A 24,090-nucleotide genomic window follows, 5' to 3' on the forward strand; every position below is an offset into this window, starting at 1 on the left:
TAACCTGATTATTTTTTAATCATAGAAAAGTGATGTTGAGGGTCCGTCTGTTATATTTAAATAATGATTAAATATTCTAAGGAGCTTGGAAAGAAAAGCGTCTGGACTTCTTTAAGTTACTTGAAGACGTTTCACCTCTCATCCGAGAAGCTTCTTCAGTTCTAAGGGTCCAATTGGTGGGGAGTCCCAGATTTAAACCCAGTGGGAGTTTCCCCCCAAAGAGGGACAAAAGGACCCCCTGATGATCTTCTACCTAATCACATGAGCCAAGGTGTGAAAACGGGTGTGGATCCCAATCAGCCAGGGTTTCCGGTGAGCTCATTGTGAAACCTGGCCCCACCTTATCATGTGATTTCCTGAGATCAGATGGCCCAGGATGTGAGTGGGCGTTAAGGCATCTGGGAAGGGATTTCAAATACAGATGTAGAGGTCTGGGCATTCCTCACTACACTGTACAGAGGAATGCCCAGACCTCTACATTGGAGAGACCAAACAGCCACTTCACAAGCGCATGGCACAACACAGAAGAGCCACCTCCACAGGACAAGACTCAGCAGTCCATCTGCATCTTAAGGATAAAGGACACTCTTTCGAGGATGCCAATGTTCACATTTTGGACAGAGAGGACAGATGGTTTGAAAGAGGAGTGAAAGAAGCCATCTATGTCCACTGTGAGCGACCATCTTTGAACAGAGGCGGGGGTTTACGACACCAACTCTCTGCCATCTATAATCCAGTTTTGATGAAACCCTGGCTGATTGTGACCCACATCCCTTTTCACACCTTGGCTCATGTGATTAGGTAGAGGATCATCAGGGGGTCCTTTGTCCCTCTTTGGGGGGAAACGCCCACTGAGTTTAAATCTGGGACTCTCCACCATTTGACCTTAGAACTGAAGAAGCTTCTCGGATGAGAGGTGAAACGTCTTCAAGCAACTTAAAGAAGTCCAGACGCTTTTCTTTGCAAGCTCCTTAGACTACGATGACCTGGATGACTGAGAACCTTCAGAGACAATGATTAAATAAGATTATTTAAACTAAGGGTCACACAAAGGCTCCTTCCAATTAAAATCACATTTTAATCTTAAAATGTTTCTTATGGAGGAAATCTCCTGTTTCTTTGAATTTCTGAGACACAAACACAAATAATCAGAGTTATAAAACACTTTTAAATTTCATTATTTTTTCTTTGTAACATTTATTTTTAGTTATACCCGTATTTTCTTGGGTATATGCCTCCCTTTTTAGTTCCATATCACAAATAAAATATAGTTTTAACCCCCTGAGAACGTTATTGTGTCAATAAAGTTTAATTGAAAAGAGTGAAATGAGTGAGCATACGCATGTCCGATCTATGCTCCAGTCCATTAGGTGGCGGTAATCCACCTCTAAGCTGCCAAAAGCAGAAGAGGCTGCATTTCATTCATACAGCTGGCGACTGGACTGGAGTCCTGGAGGAGTCTGATGCTGTCGGTCTTGGCTCACAGCTTCTTGTTTTTATTTTTTTTTCCGCTGAAGATGAGCTTTGAGGGTTTTTTTCTCTGTGGAGTTTCTATTCTGGCGACTTGAGAGGAAGAGCTGAGCTGCTGCTCGAGGGAAATCCCGAAAACATGACCTGAAAGGAGCGGATCCCCCAAAGAAAGTGACTTGATGAGTGTAACTTAGTTTAATGCTTCAGACACGGGCTACTTTCAGCTGCTTCCAGAATCAAAATTTCCTTTTTTACGTGCACCTGTATGCAGCACCACATCATGGCAGCAGCATGTTGCGTGTTTGTTATTTCGCTCTGTTTCCAGTTTAAAACAGCTGTAGCTTTTCTACTGTGAGCCAACGCGTTGTTCACTGTAGGTAAAGCCTGCTGTAACGACTGATGATCAGGACTGTCAGAGTCTATTCAGAGTGGGAGGTTCTGTTTATGTGGTGTGTTCAAGAGTTTCGGGTTAACACGAATCTGGGAGAGTCGCCGTTACATCCGTTATTTGTCTTGTTGACTGAAATCGCAGACAGAGTTCCAGTGGCGCAAAATGTCTGCAGGAACTTCCCGATGTCAGAACATCTGAAACATGTTTTAAGTTTGGTTCTCATTTTGTTTGACCCTCACAGCTCGGATTGTGACCGAAGTCCATTCCTCCTGTCTGATCTTCGCGTAATTCGGACTGTGGGGCAGCGAGTAACCTTGATGTTTGCAGTTTCCGAGCTGTAGCGCTCAGCTGCAAAAACGACAGCGCCGATCAAGCAGCGCATTTAATGGCTCATAATCTGTCACGTGTCGAACACGTCACCCACCCCCACCCAAAAAAGGAAAACAAAAACACTTATTCGTTGCCAAAATAAACATCAGCTGTTCAGCTTTTCCTCACAAATGTTGTCCGTTGCGGTTTTCCTGTGTTTGCTGGTGATCCTGGTTTCCGGATTAAAAGGTGAGTCACGGTTCTTGGAGACAGGAAGAGGAAAAAAATGTAAACATTAGCGTCATCGTGTGTTTACAAGTTAAAACGAACTGCTGGTGTGTTTTGGTCTAAACGGGAAACTTTTCAGCGAGTTATTATAGGAAGTAAGTCCGTTGTGAAAACGGGAAGCTAAACAGTTACCCCCCTGTCTTTGCAGCGGCCTAGAGGACATGTGACGCAGATGTCGTAGTTACAGTTTCATTTGGGAGTGTTGCACAACATGGGGTTATTTTGCGCTATTTAACATGACCACACGTACAACCCAGTCAGACAATCATCGGGTTTTTGGTTGGGGGTGGTACTGCTCTGGCATCGATGCTTTAGCTTATCTTATCTATCTCTAGTTTTATTTAACAATAGAGGGTTAGTCTGTTCTGGTAAACACCTGCGCTCTGACATCTGCCAGGCACATTGTGGACCCTGCTCCGTGTGGGGTGCTTTCCTGAATAAGTCGGAATTGGCGGTGATTTCTATTTTTACAGTGGGAAAAAAAAAAAGCTAAAGCTGTACATGAGCTGTGACTATCATTGTTTCACAATGTTTTATAACAACTGGAGTAAAATTCAGAGTTTAACAGACAAAAACAAATTCTGTCCCATGTTCTTTGATGTACTCTGTGGACATTCAAACAACATGCTGGCACAAGTCGCAAAAATTTTGAGGCTTGCAGAGCAGAGCAGGTGATCATTACATTAATACTAAAACACACTGATGCTCTTTTAGATTTCTTCATTTCAGTACTCCCTGCAGTCCAAACGGTTCCTGTCAGAAGTCTCTGGATGGGCTCGTCTTCTGGAAGAACAAACTATAGAGAGGAAGTCCAACCAGTTCTTCAGCATAGCATGTCTGACAGATGTGCAGTCTTAAACATGACTAATTTTGTTGTCTTTTATCTTTGCGTTTCTATCACACAGAGCTCATTGTGAATCCTGGACAAGATGCCCCTCTTCAGTGTCAGGGTCCCAGAGATGCAGAGATCACCCTGTTGGAGTGGAACAGAGCTGACCTCAAATCAGATGATTATGTCTTCTTGTACAGAAACCAGCGCCCATATGAAAACTACCAACATGAGTCCTTCAAAGGCCGAGTGAACCTGATGGATCCGTCCATGAAGGATGGAAATGTTTCAGTGACGCTGAGGAACGTCAAGCTCACTGATACAGGAACATACAAGTGTCAGATTACAACCAAGGAAACAGAAAGTGTCACCCATGAGTGCTCCATCAGCCTCAAAGTCACAACCTCAGGTAAGTTTGTAGAGGTGGAACTTGGTGTTTATAAGTCTTCTCACTGTGGGATGTCTGAGCATCAAAGGTTCTTTCATTCAGGACAAAGTCCGTTGGTTTGTTTGTCTTTAGGCTCATGTTTGTCTCTGTTACCAAAAACAAATGTATGAGATGAAAAGTGGCGTCAGTCATCAATTAATGCCGATGCAGGAGTCTGAGAGAGAAACTAGAAATGATAACCTCTGCAGTGAGTGCGCTCTAACCCTAATTAATTCTTTATTTCACTTCTTCTTCTGCTGGATGTGTTTATGGGTGAAAATGGTGTGAAAAGCTGAGATTCTAGTTCTTAACCAAATGCCTGCACATAATGTCATTACTGCTTTTCTGACATCCGGGTGACTGCTGAAAGGTGTGACATCACTTCTGCTGAAAACAGGAAAGGTTTTCCTGGTAGCTCAGTTCTCACACCTGTTTCTGCTCTGCTGGTTTTACAGATAAACACACCAAGGAGTCCCAGGCTGAGTCCAAGGATGGAGGAGAGAGGGATACGTGTCTGTCTGTCATCATCCCTGTCCTGTCAGTTTTTGCTTATTACTGATATTATGTAATTGCCCGCAGAACCTGAAAAATGTGTCCGATCTCTTTACTGACAGTGAGTTCTGCTCTTCAACAAAGACGAATCTTTCAATAGGATCTGATTCTGTTAGAGCTTCATGCAGCGCATTGACAACCTCACCAATCATTACAGTTAAATCAGTCAATGTTAGATCAGTGCTGTCCCATTGTGGCTGTAAAAGGCTTTGAGTTTAACCCTGGGTTTTATGTACTTGTAGCTTTATTGTTTGAAGCCTACAGCAGAGCTTGGCTTTTCTCTGGGAACAGGCAGCAGGTGGAGGAGCAGCTGGTATGCTGGTTGAGTCTTTCCAAAAGAAAAAATCAATCTATCCTTTTTCTTTAGCTTATCTGGAGTGGGTTATGGGAGCCCCAGCCTGAGCAGAGAAGGCTAGACCTCCTTCTCACCAGCCACTTCCTCCATGTTGTCCTGGAGCCTCCTCTCAGTGGAAAAAATGAAACGAGTAGGTGTTGTTTTTGTTTGGGTGGGGGGGCTGTTTTGAGAAAGACCAACAGAATCAGCATTAACATGTAATATAAGCTATATATCCCAGCGCATGTGGGCAGAGGTGGAGGCATGCAGTGCATCTATTGTAGCAAGGCTTGGAACATGTTAAATCCAAAGTATACTACTGAATAAGCTCCTTATTACCTTCTTTAAGCACTTTGTTTTGCACTTTAAAAAAATATTTGTTTTTTAACCAACTGCAGGCACTTTCCTCCTTTTTGCTGAGACCGTATCAGTGGTTTCCATTCAGATGACCTCACATTTAAGATCACTGGCTCAGGCATCCCTGGACTGTTTTCAGCACAGCTGCAGTTTTAAGATCTCAGCAGACATCCTATTATGTCCTCTTGTACTTGTGTCTCTGTGATCAATCGTCTTAAATGAGTCAGAACTGGGACCTTTCAAATCATTTTCACTTTTGGGAAGTGGACAACGTCACGGGGAGGCTAGTGTGGTGAATAGGGTGGTGATCAAAGATTTCACTCAGACTTTAATGTACAGAGCGGGTCAGACACCTCCTACAATTTGTGTTTAAGACTGACTTGAATTTCATTCCTGAGCAGTTTTCTGATGAAGACATTCAAAGACTGGTGGCAGGTCTAAAAACAGCAGCTGCACCTAAAACAGTCCAGAGGTTTCTGATTTTTTATTAATCTGTTCTTTGGTTTATAAAGAATGTACTTTTATTATATATGTGTATTAAAGTTATCTGTTAGTCAGTGTTAGGGGACCATGATCAGCCGTTACCATTGTTTATCGTGCTTCAGTTTGTTTAATGCGCAGCATATAATCCTGACAAATATACAACACATTGACTCATCACTGAGTGATGAGTCAAATACATTTTAAATAAGCAATTCATATAATGGAAATCTATCAGTGCAATGATTGGATAAAATCTGTTAAAGAAACTGAGCAGGAGTTTACTCCACATCAGGAGGAAACAAGACTCTGTGTGTTTGTACATGTCAGATGGATGACATACATAAGCTATAAAGTGTTGTGATTACGTCATTATTAAAATCCGCAGTGTTCCTTGTTTTCTTTGTTTTATATTAACCGTTTGTGTGAATGTTCTGACTACACACATCTGACTTCATCTAGAAGGCTGAAGGATGTGTATGGTGGTTTTCATGTGAGGCCTTTTATTTTGTCTCTGAAGTAGTAAGTGGGGGCAGGCCCCATGATCGGAAGGTCGGGGGTTCGAATCCTCTGAACGGCTACCCTGAGGTACCCTGAGCAAGGTACCGTCCCTACACACTGCTCCCTGGGCGCCAATGGCTGCCCACTGCTTCCCACTGTCTGTTTAATATCTTTTTAAAATAATGTTAAATCTTATTTTGGGTCAAAGTCAGAAAACATTTAAAACACGTCATGTCAGATTTGACTGCTGATTCTATACGTGCATATTTTATGCCCTGGTGACCATTAACATTAAAGGAGGTGTAGATGATGCTTCACAAATAACGACCAGTGTTTCCTGATGGCTGCAGAGCATGGAGATATGCTGTCGTCCTGCAGCTGCGGTGCCAGAGATGAGTCCATCCTGTGGAGATGAAAGCTTAGTTTAACTTTGTCGTGTTGCAAATCACATCAAGTTTCACCTGGATGAGAAAACAGTCTTGGAGTCATAACTGGTTATGGTGATCTTGGACTAGTTATTTTTCCTCCCACCTCCTTAGATCACCATGACCTGCATGACTGAAAACCTACAGAGACTTGGTTATTGTTTTTATTGATGTTTTTGACTCACTGTCAGTGGATCATGAGTTCTGTTTAAAGGATCAAGGGTCAACACTCCCTCCTCACATCCAGCTGTGGCCCTGCCACCCTCAGAGCTCTGTGCAGACCCCAATTTAAAAATAAATTGTCCCTAAATGTCTGTTTTCATCCGTCCTTTTAACAGGAGCTGTTTTAAAATTTTCTTCCTTTTAGCTCAAAGTGGTAAATCTGTACCTAAGATGCATGCAGCTCTTGGACACTTTGTGTCAACAACTAGAAGCCTTTGGTGAAACTTACAGACTAGCCGGTCCTTACTTTCACAGGAAGTCGGAGCTGATCATGTTTTTTTTTTTCCTCTGTAATTTTCCAGGATCACATCGGAACCCACAAAAGTCTCTGTGTGGCTAAAACAAAATAAGACTGTTTGTATCACAGTAAACTAGACATATAGACACTATTACTGACCATTACTGACAAAATGATTCGAAAACTGGAGATCGGTTTCTGTTTTACATGCTTTCCGTGTCTGTTTATCTCTCCATCAGAAAATGTTTCACTCATCTCCACAGTTTTTAAGTCCTGAGCAGCAGAACAGCTGCACGCCTTGAACATCTGTTTTCTCCCCCTGAGACTTAAAATATGAGCAAAGAAATAGGCCGTGAAAGGACGACTGATGGTGGAGGAGTGGCTGTGATCATCAAGTGTTTTTGAGGAGAAAGAAGATGTGCTGCCACCTGCTGGCTGTACTTTGTAACTGAAATTGTGATAAAACGATGACATAGATCATTTCTTTAGGTTTAACTTTGATTTGGTATATAATGGTCCCTACTTCCTGTTATATTTTGAAGATTAGTCTCCTGTTGTGTTTCTGTTTACTGCATTTACTATTTCATTCCTCACCAAAAACCACTGTGAGCCTTTCATGCTGAAGGATGTCTTGATTCTTAAAATGCATCGTGAGGATTGCGAAGCTCCAGGAGGAGCTGTAATTTTGTTTATATTGTTTAAAGGGCTTGTAATTACTGAGAATATTTTATTATATGATTATATTATGATCTAAATATTTAAATCATATATGAATGTATTGTTTGTAGCATATATGCATGAAGATCACTGGACTGTAATAATTTATAATGTACATGTGAAGCTGAATTGGTTTGTGTCTGCAACAGTGTGTAACTTGAGTGATGCAACAGTAAATATAAATATTACTTTGTCTTTTGTAATTATTTATAATGTGTATATCCTTTATTTCTCCCTCTTCTTAAAGTATGTCTTCAATGCAGCCATTGTCTACTAATATGTGTAAGATTGTGACTGCAGCTGGTTTCAAAGACTTCTTCTTCTTTGTCTTCATCAGGTTAGGAAACAATCTTACTTGTTGAATCTGAGCTGTGGTGAAGGTGTGTCAGTCAGCTTCAGTGAGGAGTAGATGACTGTTGTCTCTAATGAAACGTCTGAACACAAACACATAATAAAGAAGTTTAGATGTCAGGACGTAAACATGGGAAGAGTAGTGCAACGGCTCTGTTTATCACAGAGAAGACACAGAGGAGCAACTGGTTAGTCTACTGTCCTACCTTCACTATGACAGGTTGAGGAGCTCGCTCATTCAAGAGGGAGTCGGAGTGTATAGGCTCAAATTGTGGGAATAATATTTTGGACTTGCGTATTTGAGCCCATAGGAGTAGACCACTGCTCCTCCACATTAAAAGGAGACAGTTATGGTGGCTCTGGCATCTGACTAGGATGTCTCCTAGATTATGTTTTTCTCTGCATGCTTGGGAATGACTCTGTTTCCCCAGATGAGCTAGAAGAGTTGATCAGGGTGACTCTGGACTTCTCTGCTCACACTGCTGCCACCAAAACCTGAATTCAAACAAGTGTAAGAACATGGATGGATGGATATTTTCTAAGATAGTTTGATCTTTCTTTTTAGGCTGATTTGATGAGCTGATTATCTTCATGTTGTCACAGGAACAAATGGTGTTTTTCACAGTGTCTGCTGCTGCAGGCTGAGATCTGAACCTTTTTTTTTTCCAAAAGGGAGTTTTTACAGTAAGTGTGAAAAAGGGAGCAGCCGTACCTCTGTGTCTGCTGTTTGTCCTGATGGAGATCTGTGCAGTTATTAACTGTTCTGTGCACTGAAGAATAACCTGCAGCTGGATCGCTCTCAGTCATAACACGTCATGTGACTGATACAAAACGTTTGTTTTAGGATAAAATGTTGGGCTTTATAGATTAGAGCTGCAAACATTACGCCACAGCTCATCCACTCTTTAACCTGAAGTGACTGTAAGACCTATTGCTATATTAACTGGCAGGAGGGGGTCAGTCTAAGAGAGACATGTGGCACTCAGAAAACCCTGAATTCAAATCTATGGCAGACAGCAACAGTAAAGATGGTTGCAGAGGCTGAAATCCCATGTGTGAAAAAGGGTTTTTAAAACTTACTTTGGGGCAAAGTCAGCAAACGTTAAAAAATGCTTGATGTCAGATTTGACTGCTGATCCTGTACATGCAGTGTTTATGTCCTGGTGACCATTCAAATAAAAGACAGTGCAGATAATGCTTCATAAAGATTTACCAGTGCAGCATTTCATGATGGCTGCAGAGTGATCGGATCTGCTTCTAGAAGGAATCTCCTGTGTGACGCCAAACTGGATTAGCTTTAAATAACTCATCCTTTTTATTTATATGTTCCAGCTCTTCAATCCTCTCCATCATTGACTGTTTCACTATGTTTGTGAGATTTATTTTTCATAAGTCAATGTTAATTTATTCATTTATTGAGCATTTAGATTTTTGTTTATAATCTTTAAGGGCTTGTAATTAATGAGAAAATGTTATTATCTGAATATATTATTATCTAAATATTTAAATACTTACATGAATGGGTTATTTGGGCCACATATGCATGAAGATCACTGGACTGTAATAATTTATAATGTATATGTGAAGCTGAAATTGCTTTGTGCCTGTAACAGTGCATAACATGAGTGATGCAACAGCAAATATAAATATTACTTTGCCTTTTGTAATTATTTATAATGTGTCTCTCATGCATGTGACAGAGCTGCAGGCATCAGATGAATGACAAACACTTTAACATTGTTTATTCAATTATATGTCACATTTAACATTACAAAAAAGAACTTTCACTTAACTGTAACAGCCATTCTGTGTCTGTATCAGGGAAACATTAAATTCAGTGGTGGTTCCCTTCAAGGTGTGTATGTTTGTTTGTTTTTTATCACAAAATTTTACACCAAATTTACATCAAACCTTCAGCTTCCACCATTTAACCCTTGCCTTTGCTCTCACTCACTTCCTCCAATTGTTGCCTAGCTACTTCCCCCTGACACCACCTTGCAATCTCTTTCAGATTATACCCTCAGCATAAAATATTAAAATATAAATAAAATGCAGCCATTGCCATTTCTTTATTAATATGTGTAAGACTGCGACTGCAGCTGGTTTCAAAGACGTCTTCTTCTTCTTTGTCTTCTTCAAGTGAGGAAACAATCTTACTTTCTGAATCTGAGCTGTGGTGAAGGTGTGTGGGTCAGCTTCAGTGAGGAGTAGATGACTGTTGTCTCTAATGAAACATCTGAAACAAACACAGAATAAAGAAGTTTAGCTGTCAGGATGTAAACATGAGAAAAGAACTGCAAACATTCAAACATGAGGCCACAGCACATTAACTTAGAGCGACTTTTACACCTCTGCTGAGTTTAGTTCTCAAAACAGGAAACGTAGTGACCACAGAGCTGCTCATGTTACCGTTTACCAAAGGTTAATTGTTGTCTTCGTGCGGTACACAGAAAACATGAACGTTTCGGCTCACTAACAGCCAAACTTCAGGAGTTTGCAGTTAAAATGATCAGAGTGCTGTTAACACTCTCTTCACCCTGTTCCCTACTCTCACTACAGATCACCATGTCATCTGCAACATTATAATCCACAGAGACTGCTGCCTGAGCTCATTTGTCAACCTGTCCATCACCACTGCACTGCACCACAGTTCCTCTCTCAGGACTATCATCTGTTTTCTCCAGATACACAAAGACACAATGAAGCTGCTGCTGAAGTTCTCTGCACTTGGTTGCACTTCTCCATCAACACTCTTAAAGAAAACATCACATCTGAAGAGCTCTTTGTCTGCAAGAAGCCACACTGCTGCTCACTGATCGTCACTTCTCTTTGTAACCTTGCTTCAGTGACTCTTTGCCTTAGCTTCATGGTAAAACTTATCAGTGGAAACAGCAGAGGAGCTTTAAGAAATGTAGAGACTTTCTAACAGGAAACTTGTCGTACCTCTTCTCCTGATTGATCCGTCTCGGCCGTCTGCTGATGTTCTTCTCACTGATGAGGAGGTGGCAGCTGCTGCAGGATCTCTGTCTGCAAAATCAAATGTAAATGTTTCCTAAATATAACAGAACTGTTACTGTTTCATGATTTGTGTTATTAATCTAAGAATATCCATGTATGATTTTATATCAACATAAATGAAATAAAGATTGTGAGTCATAAAACAGAAAGCTTCTGTTCACATCAACATTATTTGACCACAAAGTCGTGTGTGTCATGTGACTGTTTTTAAAGGAACAGTTTAATAATCACACCTACATGTGTTTGGTCTGTAGTGCTGTTTGTCCGCTTAGATTAATGTGAACTGGTCACAGTTGAAGATATCTGATTCATTTTTCAGGTGAACTGTCCCTTTAAGTCTTCAATATGTTCACATTAAGTTTGAGCAGAATGTGTGTCTCACCTTCAGGTTTCCTTTGGACACGTCTTTTCACCAGTACAACCAGTACAAGCAGCAGCAGCCCAAATATGAAGGGAACAGAAATCAGCACAGAGAGAGGAGAAGAGGACTGGTGAGGAGGAGGAGGAGGAGAGGAGTGCTGAGGAGGAGAAGGAGGAGGAGGAGGAGGAGGAGGAAGAGGAGAAAGAGGAGGAGGAGGAGGAGGAGGAAGAGAGGTGGAAGACCCTGGAATTAAAGAGAAAAATGAATCTTTGTGGTCAATTTGTGTTGCTTTGGATTTAAGGTCTGTAAAAGAAACAGAAGCCTCACCTGTGACAGTGATCCAGCTGGATGGAGACTCTCCATGACCGCTGATGTCACACTTGTAGAGGCCTTCATCAGACCTGGAAACATGCTGGATGGTCATGTGACCTGTAGGCTGCTTCCTGATGAGGGAGCCATCTTTATAGAAAGCAGCTGGGAGGTTGGAGGGAGTGGTCTTTGTTTTACAGAGCAGAGTGACGTCATCTCCCTCCATCACAGGGAGGACAGGACTCTGCAGGATCACTGATCCACCTCAACACAGAGACAAACTACAGCATTTCATCCATTTACACACAGCTTCATCAACACTAACTCCACACACTCAGCTTACCAGTGACTGTCAGGTTAACCATGTTACTGATGGGACCCTCTCTGGACTCACACCAGTAAACTCCACTGTCCAAGGTGGCAATGGCATTGAAGATACAGGAAGAACCAGCTGGTTTTCCCCACTTGTCACACTCAGCTCTGGCTTCTTTGCTTGTGTTTCTCCTCAGAGTCCATCCAGCAGAGCTGTCGTCCTCCTCACAGCTCAGAGACACAAAGTCATATTTAAAGAACTGAGAGCTGCTGGGACTCACAGTCAGACGAGCTGTGGGAGAATTTATTGTAACTTGAACAAAAAAGTAAAAATAAAATTAGTGTTTGAGGTGACCTGAAGTTTATTCAACAGATCGTGCCAGAACACTGCATAAAATAAAGCTGGTTGGTTGATTTTGCTGCCTTTACGTAGCTGCTAAGTTCATTATTTGTTTAAGACTATCTCCTCCGCACTCTTCTTCTGATTGGCTGCCCTTCTGAAACAGACAGACAGCATGAACGTTTCTTTGGTTTGAACCTTCTGGTGTTGGTTCTCTGTACGCACACATAACATAAGGAAATGACTGTATTTTACTGCTGTAATGTTTAACTGATCTAAACCACCGATTGCACTGATTTTCACTCAAATATTAAACTGAACCACATTTTTTTAATGATTGAAGTTTTACTGGATTTTTAATTTTTGTTGTTTTTAATTCTGAGCTTCCCCTAACACACACATCTGGGACTAATCTGTCTATTATTGGTCAGAGATGCTCTTTGGGTCTGCTTAATTGTTCTTTGTGTTATTCTGTCATAAACAGGTTCACTAACCTTGATTTGTTGTGTGGCAGAATAGAAACATTAGAACTGAAAAGAAAGCACAAGAGCATAAGTATTCAGTGTATTTTAGTGAGTTTTTGCTTACAGGAGCAGTGACCACAAACTGAGTCTCAGACTGATGAACACAAAACAATTCCTTTGAACAGGATGTGAAGATGCAGTTTAAGACTGAGGTGGTTTACTCAGAATTTTGAATGAATTTAGTGAAAGAAAACTCTGAACCTGTTAAAACCTTCTGCTAATGACAGAACCAGCTGAAATGGTAAATGGTAAAGCTAAATGCACATATTAAGATTTAAAAAGAGCATGAGGTACTTACGGAGCAGCCACAGATGAGGTGCTTTTCCCATCGTACCACACAGAGGTGTGAGATCTTTCAGTTAAAACCGCCTCCTTCCTCTCAGTAGCACAATTTAGAGTCAAGTAGGTGGCGGACCTCTATGGTCTGTTGGTCTGATCATGTGCCTTCCCCGCCCAAACTGTTGTTGCTTGGTTTTTCCACACAAATGTGTATATTTCGTTATATGTATATAGGTGTATATTACAAAATGTGAAGGAGGCGTGGCCACAGCTGGAACATATAAATCATGGAGGGAGGACGACTCTTTAAATAACTCATCCTTTTTATTTATATGTTCCAGTTCTTCAATCCTCTCCATCATTGACTGTTTCACTATGTTTGTGAGATTTATCTTTCATAAGTCAATGTTAATTTATTTATTTATTGAGCATTTAGATTTTTGTTTATAATCTTTAAGGGCTTGTAATTAATGAGAAAATGTTATTATCTGAATATATTATTATCTAAATATTTAAATACTTACATGAATGGGTTATTTGGGCCATATATGCATGAAGATCACTGGACTGTAATAATTTATAATGTATATCTCATGCATGTGACAGAGCTGCAGGCATCAGAATGAATGACAAACACTTTAACTTTAACAACAACTTTCACTTAACTGTAACAGCCATTCTGTGTCTGTATCAGGGAAACATTAAATTCAGTGGTGGTTCCCTTCAAGGTGTGTATGTTTTTTTATTAATCACAAAATTTTACACCAAATTTACATCAAACCTTCAGCTTCCACCATTTAACCCTTTAAGACCTACCATAGAACCAAGTCTGCCAGAGCTTATATTATATTTTTACATGCTGTGGAGCCATTTTTGGGAGCATTTCAAGTTGATATACATCAATACAACCATTATATCCCAGATTCTAATAATATGTCTGCATTAAGTGGATAGTAATTACATAAATTGCAAAAAAGTGCAATAAACTACAAAAAAAAATTTAAAATCGTTTTTGTTTTTTTAACATATATTTCTAGTTAGAGAAATTTAAGAGGCTTATCCCTCAAAACTGTAAATTCAAAAAAGTTGCACAAAATAGTTTCCCACCACAGGAAATGTATTTTGAGTGTCTTCGTAGTTTTATTTTTGAAATACACCAATTTTTATATACTGCAGGAAAAACGAAAATAAATATTATAGTGCAAATTTGCAAAATAACAGCATATGCATCAAAATAAACTATTTCCAGCAGTGCAATATGAGTCCTAAGCATCCCAGAAACGACACAGAAAGTCATAAAGTCAAACATAACTTTTAAAAACACCAGTATAGGCTCATGAGGCCCCGATGGTAAAAAATACATTTCCGCGAAAATGACGTCACTTCCGGTTTCGGGCAGGTCATGGCGGACATGCGAAAGTTCGCGCTGATGTCTATTCCAACGTAGGAAGTGTTATGAACAGCTGATCGGATCGGCAAAGCGTGTTTCTGGAATATTATGTTTTTGTTCCTGCAAGCGCTTTTTATGCAGTTTTTGCAAAGCTTTATGTGGAAGGAAACTGTGACCGAGGACAAGCTGATGGCATCAGTACAACTCCTCCGGTTTCATTTGCAAAAAAAAAATTATTGCGCTAGCTTACGTGGTTGCAGTGCTACCAGGATTTAAAAATAGTTACGCAAAACAGAGCGTGCCCGCTCCGACCGGTTTTAAAGGGTTAATCCCTGCCTTTGCTCTCACTCACTTCCTCCAATTGTTGCCTAGCTACTTCCCCCTGACACCACCTTGCAATCTCTTTCAGATTATACCCTCAGCATAAAATATTAAAATATAAATAAAATGCAGCCATTGCCATTTCTCTATTAATATGTGTAAGACTGCGACTGCAGCTGGTTTCAAAGACGTCTTCTTCTTCTTCGTCTTCTTCAAGTGAGGAAACAATCTTACTTTCTGAATCTGAGCTGTGGTGAAGGTGTGTGGGTCAGCTTCAGTGAGGAGTAGATGACTGTTGTCTCTAATGAAACATCTGAAACAAACACAGAATAAAGAAGTTTAGCTGTCAGGATGTAAACATGAGAAAAGAACTGCAAGCATTCAAACATGAGGCCACAGCACATTAACTTAGAGCGACTTTTACACCTCTGCTGAGTTTAGTTCTCAAAACAGGAAACGTAGTGACCACAGAGCTGCTCATGTTACCGTTTACCAAAGGTTAATTGTTGTCTTCGTGCGGTACACAGAAAACATGAACGTTTCGGCTCACTAACAGCCAAACTTCAGGAGTTTGCAGTTAAAATGATCAGAGTGCTGTTAACACTCTCTTCACCCTGTTCCCTACTCTCACTACAGATCACCATGTCATCTGCAACATTATAATCCACAGAGACTGCTGCCTGAGCTCATTTGTCAACCTGTCCATCACCACTGCACTGCACCACAGTTCCTCTCTCAGGACTATCATCTGTTTTCTCCAGATACACAAAGACACAGTGAAGCTGCTGCTGAAGTTCTCTGCACTTGGTTGCACTTCTCCATCAACACTCTTAAAGAAAACATCACATCTGAAGAGCTCTTTGTCTGCAAGAAGCCACACTGCTGCTCACTGATCGTCACTTCTCTTTGTAACCTTGCTTCAGTGACTCTTTGCCTTAGCTTCATGGTAAAACTTATCAGTGGAAACAGCAGAGGAGCTTTAAGAAATGTAGAGACTTTCTAACAGGAAACTTGTCGTACCTCTTCTCCTGATTGATCCGTCTCGGCCGTCTGCTGATGTTCTTCTCACTGATGAGGAGGTGGCAGCTGCTGCAGGATCTCTGTCTGCAAAATCAAATGTAAATGTTTCCTAAATATAACAGAACTGTTGCTGTTTCATGATTTGTGTTATTAATCTAAGAATATCCATGTATGATTTTCTATCAACATAAATGAAATAAAGATTGTGAGTCATAAAACAGAAAGCTTCTGTTCACATCAACATTATTTGACCACAAAGTTGTGTGTGTCATGTGACTGTTTTTAAAGGAACAGTTTAATAATCACACCTACATGTGTTTGGTCTGTAGTGCTGTTTGTCCGCTTAGATTAATGTGAACTGGTCACAGTTGAAGATATCTGATTCATTTTTCAGGTGAACTGTCCCTTTAAGTCTTCAATATGTTCACATTAAGTTTGAGCAGAATGTGTGTCTCACCTTCAGGTTTCCTTTGGACATGTCTTTTCACCAGTACAACCAGTACAAGCAGTAGCAGCCCAAATATGAAGGGAACAGAAACCAGCACAGAGAGAGGAGAAGAGGACTGGTGAGGAGGAGGAGGAGGAAAGGAAAATGACAGGGAGAGGGAGGCAGTGGAAGCTGATGGAGGAGGAGAGGTAGAAGAACCTGAAACTAAAGAGAAACACAAGTCGATGTGGTCAGTTTGAGTCTCTTTGGGTCTGAAATCTGCAAAAGAAACAGAAGCCTCACCTGTGACAGTGATCCAGCTGGATGGAGACTCTCCATGACCGCTGATGTCACACTTGTAGAGGCCTTCATCAGACCTGGAAACATGCTGGATGGTCATGTGACCTGTAGGCTGCTTCCTGATGAGGGAGCCATCTTTATAGAAAGCAGCTGGGAGGTTGGAGGGAGTGGTCTCTGTTTTACAGAGCAGAGTGACGTCATCTCCCTCCATCACAGGGAGGACAGGACTCTGCAGGATCACTGATCCACCTCAACACAGAGACAAACTACAGCATTTCATCCATTTACACACAGCTTCATCAACACTAACTCCACACACTCAGCTTACCAGTGACTGTCAGGTTAACCATGTTACTGATGGGACCCTCTCTGGACTCACACCAGTAAACTCCACTGTCCCATGGGAGGATGGCACTGATGTTACAGGAAGAACCAGCTGGTTTTCCCCACTTGTCACACTCAGCTCTGGCTTCTTTGCTTGTGTTTCTCCTCAGAGTCCATCCAGCAGAGCTGTCGTCCTCCTCACAGCTCAGAGACACAAAGTCTCCTTTGAGGAACTGAGAGCTGCTGGGACTCACAGTCAGATGAGCTGTGGGAGAATTTATTGTATCTTGAACAAAAAACTTTTTTAAAAATTGTGTATTTGAGGTGAACTGAAGCTTATTCAACAGATAATGCGCACTCTGTGCATGTCATAAACTAAAGCTGGTTGGTAGATGTTGCTGCCTTGATGTAGCTCCTAAGTTCATCATCTGTTTAAAAGATCACAAATTATCTCCACAGTACTCTTTTTTTCTGATTGGCTGCATGTCCGGGAGAGACGGTATGAACAGCAGCATGGACCTTCCTTTGGCTTGAACCTTCTGGTGGTGGTTCTCTACGTACACACACAAAATAAGGAACTGACTGTGTTTTAGTGGTGTTATCTTTAACTAGTCTAAACCACTGATTTTCACTCAAATATTAAACTGAACCACATTTTTTAAAGAATAATTGGAGTTTTACTGAATTTTTAATTTTTGTTGTTTTTAATTCTGAGCTTCCCCTTACACACACATCTGGGACTAATCTGTATTTTATTGGTCAGAGATGCTCTTTGGGTCTGCTTAATTGTTCTTTGTGTTATTCTGTCATAAACAGGTTCACTAACCTTGATTTGTTGTGTGGCAGAGCAATGACATTTGAACTGAAAAGAAAAGAAAGCACAAGATCATGCAGTGTATTTTAGTGAGTTTTTGCTTACAGGAGCAGTGACCACAAACTGAGTCTCAGACTGATGAACTCAAAACAATTCCTTTGAACAGGATGTGATGATACAGTTTAACACCTCTGTCAGTGCGCCCCAGGGTGGCTGTGGCTACAATGTAGCTTGCCATCAGTGTGAATGTGTGTGTGAACGGGTGGATGACTGGATGTGCTTTGGGGTCCTTAGGGACTAGTAAAGCGCTATACAAATACAGGCCATTTACCATTTTACCATTTAACACCGTGGTGGTTTACTCAGAATTTCAATGAATTTAAGGAAAGAAACCTCTGAACCTGTTAAAACCTCCTGCTAATGACAGAACCAGCTGAATTAAAACACCTCAGTCACTAGTATTTCTTTTTTCATTGTACTTAAAGTTTCATTTTCTTTTTAAGAGTTTTGTCACTCTTTCCCTCATGGTCATTAACTTCTATACTTAAGTAAATGCAAATATATCTGCTTTATCTCACTGCTGTTCCCATCCAGAATCCCTTCAATGCACATATTAAGATTATTATTTTTTTTTTTTTTTTTTAAAAAGCATGAGGTACTTACGGAGCAGCCACAGAAGAGGTACTTTTCCCATCGTACCACACAGAGGTGTGAGATCTTTCTGCTTCCCCCCAGGCAGTTAAACCCGCCTCCTTCCTCTTAGCAGCACAATTTAGAGTCTGTGGTTTATTTGTAGCAGGTCAGAAAAACAAGGGGTTATAATCTTTTAGGTTATAAATGAGACGTGAATTGTGAAATTTAATAAAGCTACGAACAAGAAACAATGAAAAATATAGTAGGGTTGGTAACCTGATTATTTTTTAATCATAGAAAAGTGATGTTGAGGGTCCGTCTGTTATATTTAAACAATGATTAAATATTCTAAGGAGCTTGGAAAGAAAAGCATCTGGACTTCTTTAAGTTGCTTGAAGACGTTTCACCTCTCATCCGAGAAGCTTCTTCAGGTCTAAGGTCAAATGGTGGAGAGTCCCAGATTCAAACCCAGTGGGAGTTTCCCCCCAAAGAGGGACAAAGGACCCCCTGATGATCTTCTAACTAATCACATGAGCCAAGGTGTGAAAACGGGTGTGGGTCACAATCAAAAACAAAGGCTCCTTCCAATTAAAATCACATTTTAATGTTTCTTATGGAGGAAATCTCCTGTTTCTTTGGATTTCTGAGACACAAACACAAATAATCAGAGTTATAAAAAACTTCTTTTTTAAATTTAATTATTTTTTCTTTGTAACATTTATTTTTAGTTATACCCGTACTTTCTTGGGTATATGCCTCCCTTTTTAGTTCCATATCACAAATAAAATATAGTTTTAACCCCCTGAGAACGTCATTTGTGGAAGCCAGTGATGTTACAGGAAGAACCAGCTGGTGTTCCCCACTCCTCACACTCAGCTCTGGTGTCTTTGCTCGTGTTTCTCCTCAGAGTCCATCCAGCAGAGCTGTCGTCCTCCTCACAGCTCAGAGACACAAAGTCTCCTTCAAAGAACTGAGAGCTGCTGGGACTCACAGTCAGACGAGCTGTGAGAGAATTTATATTTTTGAGCAAAAACATTAAACCCTTTCATGCATGATTTCTGACAACCTCAATCGGGATTTTTTTCTTAAGTATTTTTATTCATCTTTAGACATGAAAAAAAGATTTCTCAACCTAATTTGTTAAACATGTACTTTCCAAAGAGTTTTTTTTTTTACATGTGGTGGACAACATACATTTTGACTCATGAATTTGAAAGACAAATAAATATTATATACAGTGTAAAAACTATAAAATATCAAAAATATTTAAAAACTTTTGTTGTTTTTAAACTTATGTGGTAACACTGCTTCTGTTGCTGTCCAGTGCAATGCAAAAAATTGAAACTTACTCATGACTCCACAGCCTCCCTCCTCTCTATGCATCAGTAGTGGTTTATGTGCAAGTTTACCATCAACACTGACACACATACAAGAAAACAGCCTTTGAATAGCTGTCCACTGTAGTGACCACTATGCATGAACGGGTTAAATAAAATAAGTCTCAACAAAGTAAGTATGTTACAAAGATCTTTCTTGGTGTGTGTAGCGACTTCCACAGTCTCTAGAGGTCAGAGATGGAGCCTGCCTCTTTGCCTTTACACTGTCAACTTTACGCTATAATGCAAGAGGTGGAATTGTTTGCTTGTTTATTAAAGTGCTTTGAGAGTTTACAGAGTAATGTGATCAGCTCGCGATTCAGACTCTTAACATCACAGGCTCTAATGCAACAAGGGGAAACTCGTTGTGCAGCGGTCAACAAAAACTACGGCTACCCAGCCCTCTCAGTCAAAATCAAACTAGTGAATGACAGACGCCCTCTTAATGTCACCACTAGCACCCACCAACCAAACAAATGAAAACCCATTGATCATCAAAAATTCAATACATTTAGTTATGGCTGCTACAGTGTGTTTGGGCTGCAGAATGAAGGTGAAGAGCAGAGCAGCTTGTTCAGTAGATGTTTAAACATCACACATAACATAAAATAAAGAAAATTTTAATGTTTTTCTTCAGTCCATCAGCTCATGCAACAGCTCACTGTTCTGACCTCCATCTCAAATATGCTAAATTTTCTCCTCCTCCTTTGCTCCGCCTTTCTTCTGATTGGCTGCCCCTCAGAAGCAGAAGGTGTGAAAAGCCTGGAGCTGTCAGGTTGAAGCTGTCGGTTCTCTGTATGCACACTCTTACTATAAAGTAAGGAACTGCTTCAGCTGAGGTGTCATCTTTAACTGCTTTAAACCATTAATGTTGTTAATACATTTTTATACAAATATTGAACTGACCCACGCATTTCTTTTGTTCAGTTTTACTGCATTTACTTTTATTTCTTTAAGGAATTGATCAAATTGGCTCAAATTACCATACCATAGGATCTGGTTCTAACCTGTCTCTATTCCGGCTCCATTTTTGCTCCCTGTGGCTCTGTTCTGTGCTGGGAAAGGCCTGTTTTATGGTCTTGTCACAGGACAGGATCACTTACCTTGATTTGTTGTGCAGCAGAGGAGAAACATTAGAACTGAAAAGAAAATAAAAGATCATAAAAATTCAGTTTTAATAACAAATATAAGCTCACAGGAACAGTGACCACGAACTGAGCCTCAGACTGATAAACTCAAAATGTTTTCTTTGAACAGGATGTGTCCTGTTAGCAAAGGTGACGATGCAGTTTAACACTGTGGTGGTTTATCTGCAGCATCGACCACACACTCTGAATTTTTAATGAAGTGAAACTTTGAGCTGAATTAAAGTGAGAAGGCACAAGTCTTCCTCTTTACATTTTTATCTCCTCGACATTTTTTTTCTTTGGACATTTCTTTCTACATGGTCATTAACAGTAATTGATTTAAATAAAATATATCTTGCTTTATCTCATCTTATCTTCAATAAACATAAAAACACAAAATTTTAAGAAAGCATGTGGTACTTACAGAGCAGCCACAGAAGACGTGTTTGTCCCATCGTGGCACACAGAGGTGTGAAATCTTTTTGTTCAATGCAACACTTAAACCCTCCTTCTTCCTCTCAGTAGCTCAGTGTAGAGGGTCTGTGGTTTCTCTGCAGCAGTTCTGGAGAAAAATCTTTTTTTTTTTAAATATATCTCCTCTTGATTGAGCCTTTGTTTAGGGTCAGGTCATCTGTTGTCCTTTGTTCCACGTTTCCATGTTTCAGTCTGCCTCCGCCAGACTGTGACAGAACGACCCTGTTGAACCAAGCAGACATTTATTTCAGTGACTTTTTTAAATTTAAGATTCTTGTTACGTAACTTTGCAGACGTTCGATTATTTCCTGTGTAGGAAATCAGGAGGAGGAGACGGAGGCTTTTTGGGCTCTAGTGATGGGATTTCCGGCTCTTTTTAGAGAACCGGCTCTTCAGGTTGTTTTGTTGCTTTAATAAACAATAATATAAAATTATGCACAAAAGGAATTACTAATGTAAAAAAGAGTGGTTTTATTTATATATGTTTATATTTAAATATATACGGTGGCCCCTACAGACAACGTACGTACAAACTCCAAAAAGCACATTTCTAGTGTTAACTGAACTTCCAAAGCAGAGCTACTAGATCACTTAAATTACACAATTGAAAGCATGTGTGTATTGTTTGTGTATTTATACACAAGCACTCATATATATTCAAATAATAAAAAAAAAAAATTTACCTGTTACTACACCGAATCCGGTCGTTGGTACTTGCTGGCTTGTGTAGCCACTAGGTAACAAAAGCTCAACACTGTGCCCAGCATCCTGGAGAACTTCTGTTGTGTTTTGTACGTGTTTTTGGAGTTTTTGCGTGACTTGAAGTTTGTACGTGCTTTGTCTCTAGGAACCACCGTAAATATACTTTTACAAAAACCAACTACAGTTCAACTTTTAACTATTTAAATTTTCAGCTTTTTCCTTTTAAACAAATTTAAAGTGAAACAACACAAAACACTGCAAACCACAACACAATTAAATATAAATTATAATATGAAAACAAAAAGAACATGCATATTCTCTGTCATATGGGCCCGCATGAACAAACTTTCTGAATCCTTTATCATCCGCAACCGAAAATAGTTGTGGATGATTACTATACCTTTCTAATGTGATGTTGTTGTCCCTGGCTGTCTTTCTCTCTCTCTCCTGCTCTGTTCCTGTGCTACATGCGGAGTGAAGCGGAAAAAAAGTGCGAGAGAGAGAAAGAAAGAAAAACCTTACAGCTCGCGATAAGGAGCCGGCTCGTGTCATTCACTTCGAAGACCCGGCTCTAAGAGCCATTTCGTTCGCGACCGACACATCTCTAGTTCTTACTACTTCCTTTGTATTTTGAAGGTTACTTTCCTTATGGATCTTCTACATCATGCTTTGATGTTTTGCCCCTCCTTGTCTCCTTCATCCTTCTCCATGTGAACCAGAAATCAGTCTCAGTTCTTCAGTTTCCTTTTCTTATTCTCCGTCATTTACTGTTTTGCCATGTGAGTCTGAGAGTAATGAATGAACGAACAACAGTTTAACTGTGTGTCATTTTGCAAAATTTTATGTGAAGGCTGTAAACATGTAACTTTCATGAACACTGTTAGACCTGACATGATTAAATACAGCAGACAGATGTTGCAGCTGTGCGAACATCACATTTAAATCACTTTGAAATGAGGCTCTGAGGTGAGGATGGGTCCTTCGGTTAAAACACCTGCTGCCTTACTCCTCTCTCTTCAGGTCTCCTCTTCACCTTGAGATGTGCAAGTGTGAGTCAAACTTTAGCATCAGAGTGTGGTATAAATATAGCCACTAGGTGGCAGCACAGGGGCTTCAGTTTGGCCCACAGTGGCTTCCACTCTGAGCTTTAATGGCACAAAACTGTAAATACAGAGTCCGAAAGAAAAAGCTACATCATCAGAAAAGAGATCACACAGGAACGGAGAGTCAGTGTTCTGCAGGCTGCACACATTTTGACACTTATCCTGCAGTCATAGAGGGAGAGGTGGGGCACAGAGGTGGACAGGTTACCTGCATTTTAGCCCCGTCTGTCACAGGACTAACACAAAAAGACAACCTTTCACACTCACATTCACTCTTATGGGCAATTTAGAACCACCAGTTAATCTAACCCTACTAACTGTATGTCACTGGACTTTTGGAAGAAGCTCCGGCTTCCTCCAAAAGTCCAGCTACCAGCTAGTTTGAGGCATGAAAATGCAACTCCACACAGAAAAACTGGATTCAAACCTTGTTCCTGTGAGGTTATGGTGGTGACTACCACACTATTTTTCCTCCCTTGGTTGACTAATCAAACAAAAATTCATATATGAATGCAAATACTCTTCAAATTACGATGGAAAATATAATAGTTATATAACAGTAACAGTTTTTAAATGCTGCATGTTTGATGCTTTTTCAGTTTTTATGTTCCAAAAGATTATAAAAAGTTAATACTGACTTCTGCTGCAGACTGGAGTGTGACAAGCAAGCAATCTTTACCTGCTCAGTAGCTATTTTTCATAAATCTATGCTAAGTTATTAATATTTTAGAAACAATCTTCCTTCTTCAACTTCGACCATGTGATCCTTGCCTCTGCCTTCACTCACTTCTTCTTCTTGATGTCTGAAGTCATCCTATAAACTACATGTGATGGTGCCTAGCTACATTCTCCTCTGACACCACCTGCTTCAGGGCAGAAATCAGTCTCCTCTTTAAATCTCTGGTGTTGCACAGGTGTGTTCAGTGACCGAAAGACTGCTTTGTATTTAAAATCTTTTATTAAAGACAAACATAAACTTTCCACTTCATCCTGAGCTCTACATTCAAACTGGTCCAGTGCAGCTGTACGACTGTAAACACACACA

The 24,090-nt window shown here is 40.3% G+C and overlaps 3 protein-coding genes across 3 annotated transcripts in view; 2 read left to right on the forward strand and 1 right to left on the reverse strand.

Moving 5' to 3' along the window:
• The window catches only part of LOC146635296 (butyrophilin-like protein 2), a 614,223-nt gene that overhangs the window by 559,044 nt on the left and 31,089 nt on the right, over positions 1 to 24,090 (forward strand). The window lies entirely within an intron of this gene.
• LOC146635312 (coxsackievirus and adenovirus receptor homolog) lies at positions 1,441 to 7,536 on the forward strand. The gene is made up of 3 exons (XM_085346550.1): positions 1,441 to 2,419; positions 3,364 to 3,696; positions 4,170 to 7,536. The coding sequence occupies exons 1-3, from the start codon at positions 2,362 to 2,364 to the stop codon at positions 4,271 to 4,273; spliced, it is 495 nt and encodes a 164-aa protein (XP_085202676.1). The 5' UTR covers positions 1,441 to 2,361; the 3' UTR covers positions 4,274 to 7,536.
• LOC146635313 (Fc receptor-like protein 4) lies at positions 14,976 to 21,221 on the reverse strand. Its single transcript, XM_085349850.1, has 7 exons — positions 21,191 to 21,221; positions 20,743 to 20,778; positions 19,101 to 19,265; positions 16,821 to 16,928; positions 16,496 to 16,741; positions 16,223 to 16,411; positions 14,976 to 15,058 (listed from the first exon to the last, which is right to left on the reverse strand). The coding sequence occupies exons 1-7, from the start codon at positions 21,219 to 21,221 to the stop codon at positions 14,976 to 14,978; spliced, it is 858 nt and encodes a 285-aa protein (XP_085205976.1).

This window comes from Diplotaxodon limnothrissa, linkage group LG3 (genome assembly GCF_057381915.1).
Source record: "Diplotaxodon limnothrissa isolate DT_005_m linkage group LG3, D_limnothrissa_male_GT1.1, whole genome shotgun sequence".
Lineage (NCBI taxonomy): Eukaryota > Metazoa > Chordata > Actinopteri > Cichliformes > Cichlidae > Diplotaxodon > Diplotaxodon limnothrissa.

Coding starts and splice junctions, on each gene's coding strand:
- LOC146635313 (XM_085349850.1), bottom strand. CDS start 21,221: ATGGGACAAACACGTCTTCTGTGGCTGCTCT. Junction 16,929..19,100: donor AACACCAGCTGGTTCTTCCT/GTAACATCACTG, acceptor GGGGAAAACCAG/CTGGTTCTTCCTGTAACATC. Junction 16,742..16,820: donor GGTTAACCTGACAGTCACTG/GTAAGCTGAGTG, acceptor CTCTGTGTTGAG/GTGGATCAGTGATCCTGCAG.
- LOC146635312 (XM_085346550.1), top strand. CDS start 2,362: ATGTTGTCCGTTGCGGTTTTCCTGTGTTTGCTGGTGATCCTGGTTTCC. Junction 2,420..3,363: donor CCTGGTTTCCGGATTAAAAG/GTGAGTCACGGT, acceptor TCTATCACACAG/AGCTCATTGTGAATCCTGGA. Junction 3,697..4,169: donor CCTCAAAGTCACAACCTCAG/GTAAGTTTGTAG, acceptor CTGGTTTTACAG/ATAAACACACCAAGGAGTCC.